The sequence below is a fragment of the Bufo bufo genome, chromosome 10, assembly GCF_905171765.1.
Source record: "Bufo bufo chromosome 10, aBufBuf1.1, whole genome shotgun sequence".
Classification (NCBI taxonomy): Eukaryota; Metazoa; Chordata; class Amphibia; order Anura; family Bufonidae; genus Bufo; species Bufo bufo.
Window position 1 is genome coordinate 74,664,426 of NC_053398.1, and position 16,711 is coordinate 74,681,136.

At 42.0% G+C, this 16,711-nt stretch overlaps 1 protein-coding gene across 2 annotated transcripts in view; it reads left to right on the forward strand.

Annotated features, from left to right (window-relative positions):
• Positions 1-16,711, forward strand: part of LOC120981206 (phosphomethylethanolamine N-methyltransferase-like) — a 345,872-nt gene that overhangs the window by 132,881 nt on the left and 196,280 nt on the right. For both annotated transcript variants that reach the window (XM_040410746.1, XM_040410747.1), the window contains 3 exons: positions 5,107-5,262; positions 5,365-5,501; positions 10,862-11,001. In XM_040410746.1, the coding sequence (XP_040266680.1) occupies positions 5,107-5,262; positions 5,365-5,501; positions 10,862-11,001 (433 nt within the window). The remainder of the gene's footprint in view (positions 1-5,106; positions 5,263-5,364; positions 5,502-10,861; positions 11,002-16,711) is intronic.

Consider the following 16,711-nt stretch of genomic DNA (forward strand, 5'->3'; position numbering starts at 1 on the left):
TGCACCCCTTAAGTCCAACTTGGAGAACACCTTGGCACCAACAATCTGGTTAAACAAATCAGGAATCAAAGGAATAAGGTAAGGATCCTAGGCAGTAATCCGATTGAGTTCACTGAAATGCAGACAATGGCTGAAGACCTCTGTCTTTTATAACTGGAGATTTGGAAGATCTTATGTGTCCTTTAGCCATAATCTCGGTAATATACTCTCTCATGGCCAGTCTTTCAGGTCCAGAAAGGTTATACAACCTAGATTTGGGCAACTTAGCTCCAGGAATAAGGTTGATAGGACAATCATATGCCCGATGTGGAGTTAAATCCTGGCATCCACGCTCAGAAAATACATCGGCAAATCAAATATAAATGAATGCAATGTCTTAGTAGTTAAAACAGAAAAAGATGTATTAAGATAATTGTCAATGCAATAATCACACCAAGCCAGAATCTGTCTAGCTTGCCAATCGATGGTTGGATTGTGCTTGCTCAACCACGGCAAACCCAAAACCACTGGAGCAGGGAGACCCTCCAACATAAAACACAAGATAAATTCCTGATGAAAGTCACCCATTCTTAATCTGATATCATGAACCACTTGCAATAAACACTTTTGAGCTAGAGGTGCAGAATCAATATCAAAAATCAACATATTTTTCTCTAATGCACTCGGTGACAACCCGTGCATAAGGACGAACTGAGCATCAATCAGGTTCACTCCTGCCCCACTGTTGATAAACACCTCAATCCCCACAGTTTTTGACTTTAGCGCCACCTCAGCAGTAAGGAGAAATCGGGTACTACCAGTCAAAGACAAATGCACATTTTCTGACTCTCCTCTCACCCTACCAAGAGTCAGATGGGAAGTAAACGTCTTTTTTTTATTTTTTTTACTCTGAGTGTATGGACATACTTCGATGACATGTCCCTCCTGTCCGCAGAAAAAACACACTCCCTTCTTACGACTGGGATGCTTACAAGCGGATGCAGGAGTAGCTCCCCCTAACTGCATGGGTTCGTCCCCAGACCTAAACTCAGGAGTATCTTCACCCAAAGGAGGACGACACATCATGTGATAGTATGTCCTGAGAGTGGGGACACCTAGATCTTTCTCTCAGGCGTCTATCAATGCATATAGCAAGAGACATAGCAGCCTCCAGAGTCACAGGAGTTTCATGAAAGGCCAAAGCGTCCTTCAGCCTCCCTGATAAACCCTGACAAAACTGGCTATGGAGAGCCGGATAATTCTACTTAGTATCCGTAGCCCACCTGATAAACACATAGCAATAAATCTCAGCAGAAAAACCTCCTTGACGAAGGCAACGCAGCTTGGTTTCGGCCACAGATGTCCGATCCAGATCGTCATAGATAAGACTCAAAGCTTTGAAAAATTCATCCACCAGACTGTGATCCGGTCGAGAGAGAAAAAGCCTATCACTGGGCTTTTAAGCAATTAAATAACCACACCAATTCCCTGTTTCTCATCCCCAGATGAGTGTGGACGTAGCCTAAAATACAGTTTGCACGCCTCCCTAAACAAAATGAAATTATCACATCCCACAAAGAATCTGTCCGGGAGGGCAACTTTAGACTCCAGAAAGGCTGGTTTCCACCACCAGGACCAACAGCCTGTGGTCTCTGAATCTGTGAGACGGTCGTGTGGAGATTGGCTTCTTCCAAAGACAGGGCAGCAATTGGATCCATGGCTGCACTCGAACAAACAAACAAAACAAAAAAATGACGGTTTTGGCGGTTTATAATGTCATGCTCTTGTGTGGGAGGGAAGATGGACACCTCCTAGTGAAAACCCTAATAAAAGCCCTGACTGACTACCAGTATGAACAGACTCCAGAGGTAGGTGAGTTCATACACAGGAATACCTAAAGTCCTATCTACCCCTAAGGTACTAATAACAGGAATGAGACCTCCTGTTCCTCCAAAAGGAAGGATGAACGGAAGTCTCCCTAAGGCCTAATACAAAACAACAAAGAAATGCAACACACAGAAAAGCCAAGATACAAAGGAAAAGGTAACACTTAACTTCCAAGAAGCTATGGCAGCACCAGGAACTCGTCGAGATCCAAACACCAGTTATCCACAGGTCCATCTGAAGCTATAAACCGCACAGCATTGTGGGAGAGATAACTATAAATAGGGAAAGTTAAATGGCCACAATAGCAACACCTGGACGTTATGGGTGTGGCCAGTACCAGAAGCAACACAGACGCCTATTGATCCACAAGGTAAACATGTCAAACCAAACCACGTGTTGCCAGTCTCAAGGATCTCCTGCCACTCACTGTCGTGGGGACGTCCGTATGTCTCGGTAAGTCCGTTACATAGCGCTAGTGTAAAACTTGCCTTAGAAGAACCCATGGCTGCTGTTTTTTGGAACAAGGTTAGAGTCTCGGTATTTATAAATTTATAAATTTGCATTACCTTGCCTTTCCTAATGATGATTGTGAACAAGTCTTAACCCTAACAGGCTATTTAAAGGGGTTATCCCATGATTAATGTTAGAAATGAAAATTAGATATGATATAGTACATGACAATCTCTTTCTAACAAAGCTAGAAAGAGATTGTGTCTTTTCTCTGAAAGGGGGTCACATCGTGCAATGTGTTTAGAGAGACCTGCAACCGGCTGACATCACTGCCCCCGACGTGAATACAGCTAAGAACTCATCACTACCCAAAGGACTCATATATTTGGTAAACTGACTTATTGTTCTGCTTAACCGTGTTTGTACCCTACAACCTGTATTTGTAACCTCAGACTACTGTATATATTCCTTGTGTGTGTAGTGTATTGTCTAGTGAGCCCTTACGGCAATTAAATATATAAATTTAATCTTGTATGGTCTTGTATCTCGATCACGAATACCCACGTCCGTGTTTTTGCCTAGTAATACGCTACCGCGGGTTGGTTTCTTACCATATATAATCCTGTTAGTGGACCGAGCTTATATCAAACAAGGAACTGGTGGCAGTCTTTCCAGGCTGAACACTCGCTGTTTCACTGGGGCAGTGAATAGGATCTCTCAGCTTGTTGCCTCTCTGTGCCTGTGTGGACAGGAGGAATCTGTGAAAACTGTACCAAGACTGATCTTACCCGCTCCTCCAGGAGGGCGTAACGTCACACCTTGGTAACCCGTGACCATACCGTATCTTGCTGGCTCTACGTAGTTGATGTATGACGTCAGTCAGGGTACGGTATTAGTCACAACTACTTTTGCACAATAAAAAATAAAAAATAAGAAAAAAATGTTTTTGCGCTGCCACATTTCCAGACACATAACATTTTTCTTTTTCTTTCTACGGAGCTGAGCGAGGGCTTGATTTTTGCTGGGTGACTTGTAACATATCTTATAAGGCTGAAAAAAGACATCCGTCTACTTAGTTTAGCCTATTATCCTGTAAAATTTAGATTGTTACCATTGTGGGGTACAAAACACTTTTTGATTGCTTTTTATTCCATTTAGTTTTTTTACAGCATTCACCATATGGGATAAATTAGGCATGCGGCAATACCAAATATGTGGAGGGTATGGTATTTTTTACTTTATAAGGCACACTTTTTTGCCCTACAGTGGGGAAAAAATGGCAGTGTATCTTATAAAGCGAATACTAGTGAGCGCTTTCATTATGAAAGCATTGCTAGATCTACACTGTACCTGTACTCACCTCTCCCTGGTCGTCCTCTGGGCACTGCTCTGCAAGTCCTGTCAGGTTACAGTGCAGCATGGGCCCGGAGAACACCATGGAGCGGTGAGTGCAGTACAGACCACTGAACCTGCAATGTAGCGGTGAGTTAGTTTATTTAATCTCTGATGGTGTTCTCATCTGATATCTAATATAAGGTTCTGATCTGAGCTCTGATGGGGGTCTGACATAGCGGTATGATCTGAGCTCTGATGGGTGTCTGAAATGGGAGTCTAATATGGAGGTCTGATCTGATGTCTGATGGGGAACTTATATGGTGGGTCTGATCTAAGATTTGGTATAGGGTTCGAATCTGAGGTCTGATGAAAAATATTTTTTCTTACCCTACTTTCACACTAGCGGCACGGACCTCCGCAGTTCTGTTCCGTCGGGGAACAGCCTGTCGGATCCGTCCTGCCGCTAGTGAAGGTGTGCCCCGGACTGCCAGTTCCGGTGGAGGCACGGAGGCGCACAGCGAGAGGGGCCGCCGGAATAAATGTCGGACATGGTCGTAATTTTATTCCCGGCAGCCTCTTGCCGTGCCTCTGCCCCCATTATAGTCAATGGGGACGGAGCGGCAGACACGGGGGCACACGTTCACTAGCAGCGAGGACGGATCCGACAGGCTTTTCACCCAACGAAACAGCCTGCCGGAGGTCCGTGCCGCTAGTGAAAGTAGTCCTTATAAAATGAAAAATATGGGTATTATTTGTGCAATTTTAATTCATTGAAAATTATCTTCAATGGAGATATTGGTATTTATTTTAACTTTACTAAAAAAAAAAAATATTTTTATACTATTAGGGGACTTTAACATGCAATCCTCTGAACACTTCTATAACACTGTACTACTTATGTAGTACAGTGTATTATATTGTCAGTAGGAAACTGACAGGCGGTCTCAAGATGCTCCTCTGAAACAGCCTGATAGGCATACCCTGAGAGAGGCTTGGTGGCCTTCATTAGACCCCCGGCTGCTGTGTGAAGACATCAGCAACCTGCGATCTCATTCATGGAGGTGCACATGTCTAACAAAGGGAGCCCCCTCCTATTGAAACTGCTTAGGTGTTTTAATGGCCAGGACTGGCACTTCTTCCCTTAGTGAGCACCATAAAAAGGTGTATTGGTGGTCACTAAGGGGTTAAGGGTGCTATTACATATGCATGTTAACGTCCACAAGTAAAGCTCTTAATTTACCGCTAATTGCCAGCTCCGCTTAGACTTCTCAGATTGCTAGGGCTACCTTCAGGCTCCAGTTCCCATGTAATAGTTTAATTGTTGGATATTGCTGCATGTTCATGAGTTGTCATTTGTTACCAAAGAGAAACAACAGATTATGGGATTGAGGACTTGGAGTGAGATGCAGAATTTTCCCTTTTAATGCTTTTCATTTGTCTCAATATTTTCCCAAGTCGCTTTACAGGACACCTGGCCAAGTTGGCAAGCCAAGTAACAGCAGTGGACTTCATGCAGAACTTCATTGACAAGAATCGTGAAGACAATAGTCATCGTGGAAACATTACCTTTCTACAAGCTGATGTCACTGTTTTGGACTTTCCCAATAACAGGTGAGCTGTAACATAAAATAAATACAGCATCATGTAACTGATGAACATCAAAGAAATATCATTATCAAGCACAACCGTGTAACCTTATCCCTTTCTCCTCAGTTATGACTTCATCTTCTCAAATTGGCTCTTCATGTATCTGACTGATGTAGAATTAGCAGCCCTGACACAAAAGATGTTGGGATGGCTTAGACCTGGTGGCTATCTCTTTTTTAGAGAGTCCTGCTTTTATCAGTCAGGTGAGTAACAGTTGTATGTTAATGTTTTATCATTGGTTACTGTAAATGAATGCTGTTAAATCAGATGGATATATCTCATACGTCCTTGCGAGGTGACAGTTCATTAGCCAAGAACCATCTCATGTAACAACTATAGATGCAAGCCAGGTCTTATTTAACCCATTCCAGACACAGCCAGTTTCCCCTTTCTGACAGAGCCTAATTTAGCAAATCTGACCTGTCATTTTTTGTGGTATGCTTTTACATATCTAAGTGATTTTGAGATTTTTCATGACATTTTCATGTTAGTGGTAAATTTGGATGAAAAATCTAAATCTTGGGAAACATTTGCTTTTTTCTAAATTTAAATTTCTCTGCTTTTAAGACATAGTGATACCTCACAAAATAGTTACTAACATTCACCATATGCCTACTTTGTGTTGGAAGTTAGAAGGCTTAGAATTTGAGAAGCAGTTTTTCAACAATTACTTTGAGGGGCTTACATAATATAAAACACTACTCAAAACGGAATTTAGAAACGTTGTTAAGCCTTTAGGTATTCACAGGAATTAAAGTAAAAAGAAGATGAAATGAAAACCTAAATTTTTTTTTTTGCAAAATTTCCATTATAATCATTTTTTTTCTCATGACATGGAAAGTGTTAACAGCAAACACCAAAAACAAGGATACTGTTTATATAAAAATAAATAATTTTATTGAATTACATCAAACAATAAATATCACTTGTAGTCAAAAGGGATGGGATATAGAGAATTGAGCCTCTGAAAAATGGGCTCAACAATGCGGAGAATCGCATTGGAGGAGGATTGCACCTTAAGCAGCCACAGTTACCAAAATAATGAAGAGTCGGGTGACAATAGAATTAATAATGGATAACAGTAATAATAACATATCACATCAGACATCTAACATCATTATCCCAAAAATCCTTACACCCTCCTCAGTCTAGGACTCAGGTTGAATGTCAAACTGCGGCATTATATAATTGTGTAATTGATGGACAAAACCTATAATCATAATAACTGCTTGACACTAAGTAGTTCCGTCAGTCAAGACATCAACTAAGTCTCAAATTATATATCCATATTGCTGCTGCTCGCGGTGGCAATGGATCCCCAAATGCCTCAACCTCGACACGTGTTTCACCACGTAGGCTTCGTCAGGAGGTACCTCCTGATGAAGCCTACATGGTGAAACACGTGTCAAGGTTGAGGCATTTGGGGATCCATTGTCACCGCGAGCAGCAGCAATATGGGTATGTAATATGAGACTTAGGCCTCATGCACACGATTGTTGTTGTGTTCCGTGTCCGTTGTTCCGTTTTCCGTGATTTTCTGCGGACCCATTGACTTTCAATGGGTCCGTTGAAAATGTCAGTTGATAATGCACCGTTTGTCATCTGCGTCCGTGATCCGTGTTTCCAGTCAGTCCAAAAAATATGACCTGTCCTATTTTTTTCACAGACAACGGTTCGCGGGCCCATTCAAGTCAAGGGGTCCGTGAAAAAACACGGAGGCACACAAGATTGTCATCCGCGTCCGTTTTTTTCCTATCATTTGCAAGGCAAACTTGACTTAGATTTTTTTTTTTACTTTCCTTCATGTCTGGTGATCCTCCAAAAATCAAGGAAGACACACGGAAACAAAAACGGAAACGGCTCACGGAACAACGGAACCCCGTTTTGCGGACCGTGAAAAAATATTGTCGTGTGCATGAGGCCTTAGTTGATGTCTTGACTGAAGGAACTACTTAGTGTCAAGCAGTTATTATGATTATAGGCTTTGTCCATCAATTACACAATTATATAATGCCGCAGTCTGTCATTCAACCTGAGTCCTAGACTGAGGACGGTGTAAGGATTTTTTGGATAATGATGTTAGATGTTTGATGTGATATGTTATTATTACTGTTATCCATTATTAATTCTATTGTCACCAGACTCTTCATTATTTTGGTAACTGTGGCTGCTCAAGGTGCAATCCTCCTCCAATGTTCTTTTTCTCCTGTTACCCCTTGTGAAAATTAAAAACTTGGGGTTAAAGTAACATTTTAGTACAGTTAAATTGATGGGATCTGATTGGATATCCCAATCCTGACCAAAGAGATTTAGTGATCTGTTAAGTAGCTGGGATCTCTTATCAAATAAAACCTAACTTTTAATATAAGTTTCTCATAAAATAATGTGTCAAAGGTGATATAAGATACTAACAAACAGGATCTGTAGTCTAGATTCATAGGAGGCTCTGCTGAGAGTCTAATAACGCCAAATCGTTTATAACAGTTGCAAATCAGATAGTTCAGCTCCGTATACTATATCAAAGTTGTATGACATGGAAGACTGCTGAATATTAAGTGCTCCCTAGTCTAAACACCATTGGTTTCTTTCCCTTTCAGGCTCTAGACTTGCAATGGGGAGATAGCTAACGTGGTTGTAGTTGGAACACCCGCCTAGGGCTGAAACGATTACTCGATTGAATCGAGTAATTCGACAAAAAAAAAATCCTCGATGCAATTTTTTTGCATCGAGGATTCGTTTGTGTTATGTGACCACGGAGCGGGAGTGAGGTGCTTGCTATTGCTTATCGCTCCATGGCACTTTCAGCCCTGACACATCGTCAGGACGTAGTGCACGTATGCGTGCTCTATGACCCGACGCTGTGTGACATCAGAACGGCAGTGCAGCGTGCGGAAAAGAAGACTGAGGAGCTATGGAGCGGCGACCCTACAGGAAAGGTAAGTACTGGCATTGGGGGGAAAGCTGATGGCACTTAGGGGGGCAAGCTGATGTCACTAAGAGGGGAAAGATGATGGAACTTAGGGGGGCAAGCTGATGGTAGTTAGTGGGGGGAGCTGAAGGCACTGGGGGAATGGAGCTGATGGCGCGAGGGGGAGCTGATGGCACTGGGGGATAGTGAAGCTGATGGCACTGGGGGGAACTGATGCAATTGAGCTGATCGCACAGGGGGTTACGAAGGGTGTTGGGGAATGATGGCAGGGGTTCTGATGAGTTTTTATAAAGGAAAACAGTCTTAATTCATTTTTTCTTATTACAGTACTCGATTAATCGTAAAAAATAATCGGTAGAATACTTGATTGCTAAAATAATCGTTTACTGCAGCCTGCTTCCAATTGGTAGTTCAAACAGACGAGCCCACTAAACAGGCAGAGCTTTCTGTTTAAAAGGAAGGCAAGCGCACTCTCTTATTGCCATTGCTTCTTATACAGCCCACCATGCTACTCCCTGATGAGCCATGTAATATGGCGAAACGCATTGGAGAAGAAGGGAAAAGTATAGGAGAGGGTCAGCTGTCCTAGGTCTGAAGTTCCAGTTGGCTGGGGTCGCCCTTTTCAGGGCGGGTGTTCCGACTACAGCCATGTTATCTATCTCCCCATTGCAAGTCTAGAGCCTGAAAGGGAAATGAACCAATGGTGTTTAGACTAGGGAGCACTTAGTATTCAGCAGTCTTTCATGTCATACAACTTTGATATACAGTAGTTTACGGAGCTGAACTATCTTATTTGCACCTGTTAAAAAAGATTTGGCATAATTAGCTACAGATCCTGTTTATTATTATCTTGTATCACCTTTGACCTTATTTATCAAATAAAACTTAACTTATATAAAAAGAGATCCCAGCTACTTAACAGATTAAAGTAACATTTTATTGGAAACATTTTTTTTTTTTCATTTTTACAGACAAGTGTTTCAAAATTATATGAATCACCTGTGTTAACTGCCTGAACAGAATGTTAAAAGCAAACAAAACTTATAGTTTATTAATTTCAAGTTAAATAGGACTGGTGGTGGAATTGTGATTTTTTTATTGTGGTTATTACAGTAACTATATCATTATGTGCCTGTTTGTAGGGATTTGTAAAAGGGCTGCCTGACTTTAAAGGGAACCTGTCATGTGGATATTTGATTATAATCTAACTAATTATATACAATCATTAACTACTAAAAAGTACCTTAGATGTATTCACTTACTGGTGTGACAGATGGTTACCTCATAATATACACACAAAGATGCCGCATGCCACATGCTAATGAGCTGATTAGAGTCCAGCGTGATGTCATTGAGTCCAGCGTATATTTAATTCAGAGCTATAGCCACTTCCCTTTCCAACTGCTGCTGATTCCTATGGAAGCAAACTGTCATTCAGCAGCAGGTAGGCGGGGAGAGTCAGGAGCTCATGAATATTCAGGAGCCAGAGCTTTTCAATACAAGATGTTGGCAGATTGACTGGGTCAATTAAAGAAAGTGACCCAGCATTTTGCTTAGAGAATTAATCACTTATTTATGTTGCCCTTAGTTAGGACACCATAAAACTGGTGACAGGTTCCCTTTAAGTGATGTTGTCATCTTGCTAATAAATATTAGTGTAAAAAAAAACAGCACACACACACAGATCTGCTTCTACAGACACTGACGGGCATGAGGTGCTGCTGGAGGTAGTAGCACTGTAGGTAGTGTACATGAATACACTACTATTCACCTGTTAGATATCTGGGAAGTTAAAGAGGTTTTCAGAGTCTTTAATACTGATGATGGGTCATCAGCATCTGATCAGTGGGGGTCCAATCAGCTGTTTTTCTCAGATTTTCCTAGGCTAGTGACAAGCCAAGTTGATGAGACAGTCATATGGGTGATGTGGTGGATAAGTCTCATCCTCCTTCTTATCAAAAGACATCAGCATATCTTGCGTAGGTAGACCCTGAACATTTAGAGAAACCCGTGGAGCTTAGGCAGGCTGTACAGATTCCAGAGAGCAAGAGTGATAAGCAGAACCCCAAAGCAAAATCTGCCCGAGTTAGTCTGTGACAAGACTATGCATGGGTTTAGAAGATCTTCTCAGTGTGCAAACTCTCACATTGAAGGACGTCATTACCAAGGGCTTCTCCAACCGCTATATGGGAATAAGGTTTTGGGTTACCAAGGTTACCAAGTTTTCTGCCAAGCGAGAGTGAAGGAAGGAGATCTGCACAGTTAACTTAATCTCACCGCATGACAAGGACACAGGAAGAGTTAGCTTTGGAGAGAGAGAGTTTAAAGGCTATGTACACCTTCGGGGGGCATTTTTTTTTCATTGCATTTTACTCAGTTTGAGCTAAAAATCTTTTTTTTTTATTCGTATATATTAAAAATGTTGAGCCTCTTTCTCTATACTGCATTGAGATTCTCTGTATTTTTACTGTTTTCCGTCAGGCATTTCAACTGTGACATTATGACATTTTTGGTAATTCAGAGAGGAGGATTATTAGATAACCGGTACAAAGTACGAATCACGCAGCTAGATAGTTTACCTTTAGTGACAGAAAAACTGTTAAACATTAATGGATACGGTTTGTTTGCTTTCAGGGGATTCCGAACGAACATTTAACCCCACGGTTTACCGTACACCTGCTCAGTATAATCACCTTGTTACATCAGTCACCTCAAAGTCTGGAGACAACGGTTTTGATATTGTGATGTCAAAGTCTGTGCAGACATATATAAAGGTGAGACAGCAGCATCCACTTTTACTTATGCCTATTCCGGTGGTCAAATAGCCAATAAATAGATCAGTGATCGATTTAGCCAAGATCCTAACCAGAACTGAATGTTGCTCCTGAATGCCTGTTTTCTATTCGTATCTGTCTTCATACAAAGCTTCAAAAAAGAGTAGAGTAATAGTTGACATTGGTTACTGTGGATGGATTGTGAGAATCTAGTCATCTAATAGGTAGGTTAACAAGCTATCTCCAATGAGCACTACATAGTAACATAGTACATAAGGCCGAAAATAGACATTTGTCCATCCAGTTCGGCCTGTCAACCTGCAAGTTGATCCAGAGGAAGGCAAAAAAAAAAAAAACCCTGTGAGGTAGAAGCCAATTTTCCCCAATTTAGGGGAATAAAAAATTCCTTCCCGACTCCAATCAGGCAATCAGAATAACTCCCTGGATCAATGACCCCTCTCTAGTAGCTATAGCCTGTAATATTATTACACTCCAGAAATACATCCAGGCCCCTCTTGAATTCCTTTATTGTACTAACCATCACCACCTCCTCAGGCAGTAAATTCCATAGTCTCACTGCTCTACCGTAAAGAATCCTCTTCTATGTTTGTGTAGAAACCTTCTTTGCCTCCAGACGCAGATGATGGTCCCCCTCGTCCAGTAGTCCTGGGGATAAATAGATGAATGGGAGAGATCTCTGTACTGACTGCTGATATATATATACATAGTAATTAGATCTCCCCTCACTCGTCTTTTTTCTAAAGTGAATAACCCTAATTTTGATAATCTTTCAGGGTACTGTAGTTGCCCCATTCCAGTTATTACTTTAGTTGCCCTCCTCTGGACCCTCTCCAGCTCTGCTATGTCTGCCTTGTTCACAGGAGCCCAGAACTGTACACAGTACTCGATGTGTGGTCTGACTAGCGATTTGTAAAGTGGTAGGACTATGTTCTTATCACGGGCATCTATGCCCCTTTTGATGCAACCCATTATCTTATTGGCCTTGGCAGCAGCTGCCTGACAATGGTTTTTGCAGCTTAGTTTGCTGTTTATTAAAATTCTGAGATCCTTTTCCATGTCAGTGTTACCGAGTGTTTTACCATTTAGTATGTACGAGTGACTTGCATTATTCCTTCCCATGTGCATAACTTTACATTTGTCAGTGTTAAACCTCATCTGCCACTTATTTGCCCAAGTCTCCAATCTATCCAGATCCTTCTGTAGTAGTATACTGTCCTCTTCAGTGTTAATTACTTTACACAGTTTAGTGTCATCTGCGAAAATTGATATTTTACTATGCAAGCCTTCTACAAGATCATTAATAAATATATTGAAGAGAATAGGGCCCAATACTGACCCCTGAGGTACCCCACTAGTGACAGTGACCCAATCTGAGTGTGTACCGTTAATAACCACCCGTGTTTTCTATCACTCAGCCAGTTACTTACCCACATACAGACATTTTCTCCCAGCCCCAGCATTCTCATTTTATATACTAACCTTTTATGTGGTACAGTGTCAAATGCTTTGGAGAAGTCCACATATACGACATCCATTGATTCGCCACTGTCAAGTCTAGAACTTACCTCCACATAGAAACTGATTAAATTAGTTTGGCATGACCGATCCCTCATGAAGCCATGCTGATATGGCGTTATTTGCTTATTTCTGTTGAGATGCTCTAAGATAGCATCTCTTATAAAACCTTCAAACAGTTTACCCACAACAGATGTTAAACTTTACCGGCCTATAGTTTCCAGGCTCTGTTTTTGGACCCTTTTTGAATATTGGCACCACATTTGCTATGTGCCAATCCTGTGGGACATTCCCTTTCAGTATAGAGTCTGCAAATATCAGAAATAAGGGTCTGGCTATGACATTACTTAATTCCCTTAGGATACGGGGGGGTGTCAGGGCAATTACCCCTGCGTCTATGATTATGAGTTCCGAATTCAAATAGCGTAATGTGCACAGAGAAGGCGGATACACGCAATGGTTATAATCAGTAATCTATTTTATTGAATTTTAGCAGACAATCTTATACCATGATTATTGGTAGATGCCCAACAGCCGTGCGTCACATAAACCACAAAGACAGAAGAAATGAAACCTTTCTCAAAAAGAGGATCTTTAACTTAGAACAGCACAAACTAGCATTTATAAAAATAGAACAGGAAGGGAGGGGGGAGGTTGTCAGCTGAACCCCCCCCAACCAGTGTGCCTGCAAAGAGCTGACACTTGTCTAAAATTTTAATAACCTCTAATTGAACTCTGGTTCAGATAGATATAGGAGATACAAGATAGAGTTCTATCTCTCACAATTCCCCCATTTCGAGAAATCTGTGAACTGTTACAGCCCAAAGGTACTTCAGAACAAGCTAATCCTATTCTGCCCTAAGGATTCCCTTCAAGGGGAACAGTACCACAGATACTCTCAATAATCTTGATATTGTTTCCCCTTCTTACAAACTTTATTAATAAACATATCTATGTCGGAATGGGGTATTATAAAAGGTTGCAGGAGTAAGCCGGGCGATTGTACAGTCGTGGCCAAAAGTTTTGAGAATTAGATAAAGATTGGAAATTGGAAAAGTTGCTGCTTAAGTTTTTATAATAGCAATTTGCATATACTCCAGAATGTTATGAAGAGTGATCAGATGAATTGCATAGTCCTTCTTTGCCATGAAAATTAACTTAATCCCAAAAAAAACTTTCCACTGCATTTCATTGCTGTCATTAAAGGACCTGCTGAGATCATTTCAGTAATTGTCTTGTTAACTCAGGTGAGAATGTTGACGAGCACAAGGCTGGAGATCATTATGTCAGGCTGATTGGGTTAAAATGGCAGACTTGACATGTTAAAAGGAGGGTGATGCTTGAAATCATTGTTCTTCCATTATTAACCATGGTGACCTGCAAAGAAACGATTGCAGCCATCATTGCGTTGCATAAAAATGGCTTCACAGGCAAGGATATTGTGGCTACTAAGATTGCACCTCAATCAACAATTTATAGGATCATCAAGAACTTCACGGCAAGAGGTTCAATTCTTGTTAAGAAGGCTTCAGGGCGTCCAAGAAAGTCCAGCAAGCGCCAGGATCGTCTCCTAAAGAGGATTCAGCTGCGGGATCGGAGTTCCACTAGTGCAGAGCTTGCTCAGGAATGGCAGCAGCCAGGTGTGAGCGCATCTGCACGCACAGTGAGGCGAAGACTTTTGGAAGATGGCCTGGTGTCAAGAATGCCAGCAAAGAAGCCACTTCTCTCCAAAAAAAAAACATCAGGGACAGATTTATCTTCTGCAGAAAGTATGGTGAATGGACTGCTGAGGACTGGGGCAAAGTCATATTCTCCGATGAAGCCTCTTTCCGATTGTTTGGAGCATCTGGAAAAAGGCTTGTCCGGAGAAGAAAAGGTGAGCGCTACCATCAGTCCTGTGTCATGCCAACAGTAAAGCATCCTGAGACCATTCATGTGTGGGGTTGCTTCTCATCCAAGGGAGTAGGCTCACTCACAATTTTGCCCAAAAACACAGCCATGAATAAAGAATGGTACCAAAACACCCTCCAACAGCAACTTCTTCCAACAATCCAACAACAGTTTGGTGAAGAACAATGCATTTTCCAGCACGATGGAGCACCGTGCCATAAGGCAAAAGTGATAACTAAGTGGCTCGGGGACCAAAACGTTGACATTCTGGGTCCATGGCCTGGAAACTCCCCAGATCTTAATCCCATTGAGAACTTGTGGTCAATCCTCAAGAGGCGGGTGGACAAACAAAAACCCACTAATTCTGACAAACTCCAAGAAGTGATTATGAAAGAATGGGTTGCTATCAGTCAGGAATTGGCCCAGAAGTTGATTGAGAGCATGCCCAGTCGAATTGCAGAAGTCCTGAAAAAGAAGGGCCAACACTGCAAATACTGACTCTTTGCATAAATGTCATATAATTGTCGATAAAAGCCTTTGAAACGTATGAAATGCGTGTAATTATATTTCACTACATCATAGAAACAACTGAAACAAAGATCTAAAAGCAGTTTAGCAGCAAACTTTGTGAAAACTAATATTTGTGTCGTTCTCAAAACTTTTTGCCACAACTGTACATAAACCAGTGACATTTCTGAGCAACCACAGACCAGGAATATATCTTCTGGGACTGCAACCACCGTACTATTAAACAACTGAGTTATCAATTTGGCCAGCTGGACACCTTCTGCCAGTTTTGGTCCCTTTTCCTGACCCTCTGAGGAGTTAGAGGTTATTCCAGCAATTAAATCAACTAAGGTACGGTTGTTGCAGGCCAGATTCTTACCCTTTACAGGATCTATACCAACACACTGCACCAGGCTGTTCAGGTTAGAGTCATTGCAGCCAAATTTGTCATGAGGACTAAAAGACCGTATTTGCAAACAACAGTGTGGTGGCCCTAATCTGTTTACCATGAGCCAAGGGGGCTCAGCCCATCCTGCAACGGGTAAGGGTACCTCCCTGTTTTTAGTTTGGACTTAACCTGCTTCATGCCTGTGAAAAAGATAGTGGAGTTGGCCAGTTCAGTCAATTCAGGATAACTGAGGAGCACAGCGAAATAGGGCATACTGGCTGAACTCACAGGACTGAGTACAGATCCAACAATCTATCACTTTTCAATAATTCCTTCAAACAGCACCTGATGGTGTCGCATCAAAGCATTGTCCCATTTATCATTCAATGGACGAAACACTGCTGACAAGCTCTGGGTCAGAGCCACTGTCAGCAGAAGGACCTTCATCCTGTGGTTCCAAGACTTTCTTGCAGTGAGAAGCGTGTATCCAGGTGGGTTTTCCTTCAACCTTTACAGCAGTGTGGGTGGTCAACAGTACTTGAAATGGTCCATCGAATCTTGGAACTAGTCCTTTTCTCACATGCCTTTTTATTACCACCCAGTCCCCGGGCTTCAAGTTGTGAGTTCCTTCTACTGAGTCAGGATCTGGAAATGAAGCAAACACCTGTTTATGCGTGTATTCTAGCCTTTTTGTGAGGGCCCGTATGTAACTGGTCAGACTGTCATTATTCATCTGCAGCTGCTGCAGAAAGTACAACCCTAAACTGGGGGCACTTCCAAACAGGATCTCAAGTGGGGACCACCCTGTCCTCTTGTTTGGGGCAGTCCTTACTGAATATAGAGCCAGAGGCAAGCACTCTGTCCACGGCCTCTGGATCTCCCGCATGGCCTTTTATCCATTCAAACGCTCAACTCAGAAAGCTTGGATCACCCCTAATGCTTGCATAACTTCCCTCATCACTTCAACTGTGAAATGAGAACCTCTATCTGACTCAATAACTTCAGGAACACCATACCTGCATATCAGTTCTCTGAGTTCAGGAGCTCTTTTCTCCTTCATCTGCCTGTGCAGACAGTTTAATCAACACGTCTTCAGACATGTGGTGAGGCTCCAGGATGCCGACAGGAATTACCTTGGGTTTCCAAGGCTTCACTGCTGCCTCTTTTGCAGCCCCATCTGCCCTGTTGTTGCCCCTAGCCTCACGGGTTTGTTGTCTGGTATGTGCCTTAACCTTGACAATGACTACTTCCTCTGGAAGCAGTAGTGAGTTTATTAGTTCAAACACCGAGTCTTTGTTTTTAATGGGCTGACCTGCAGAGATTAGAAAGTCTCTAGCCCGCCATATGGGTCCATAGTCATGTGCAATACCAAAACCAAACCTTGAATCT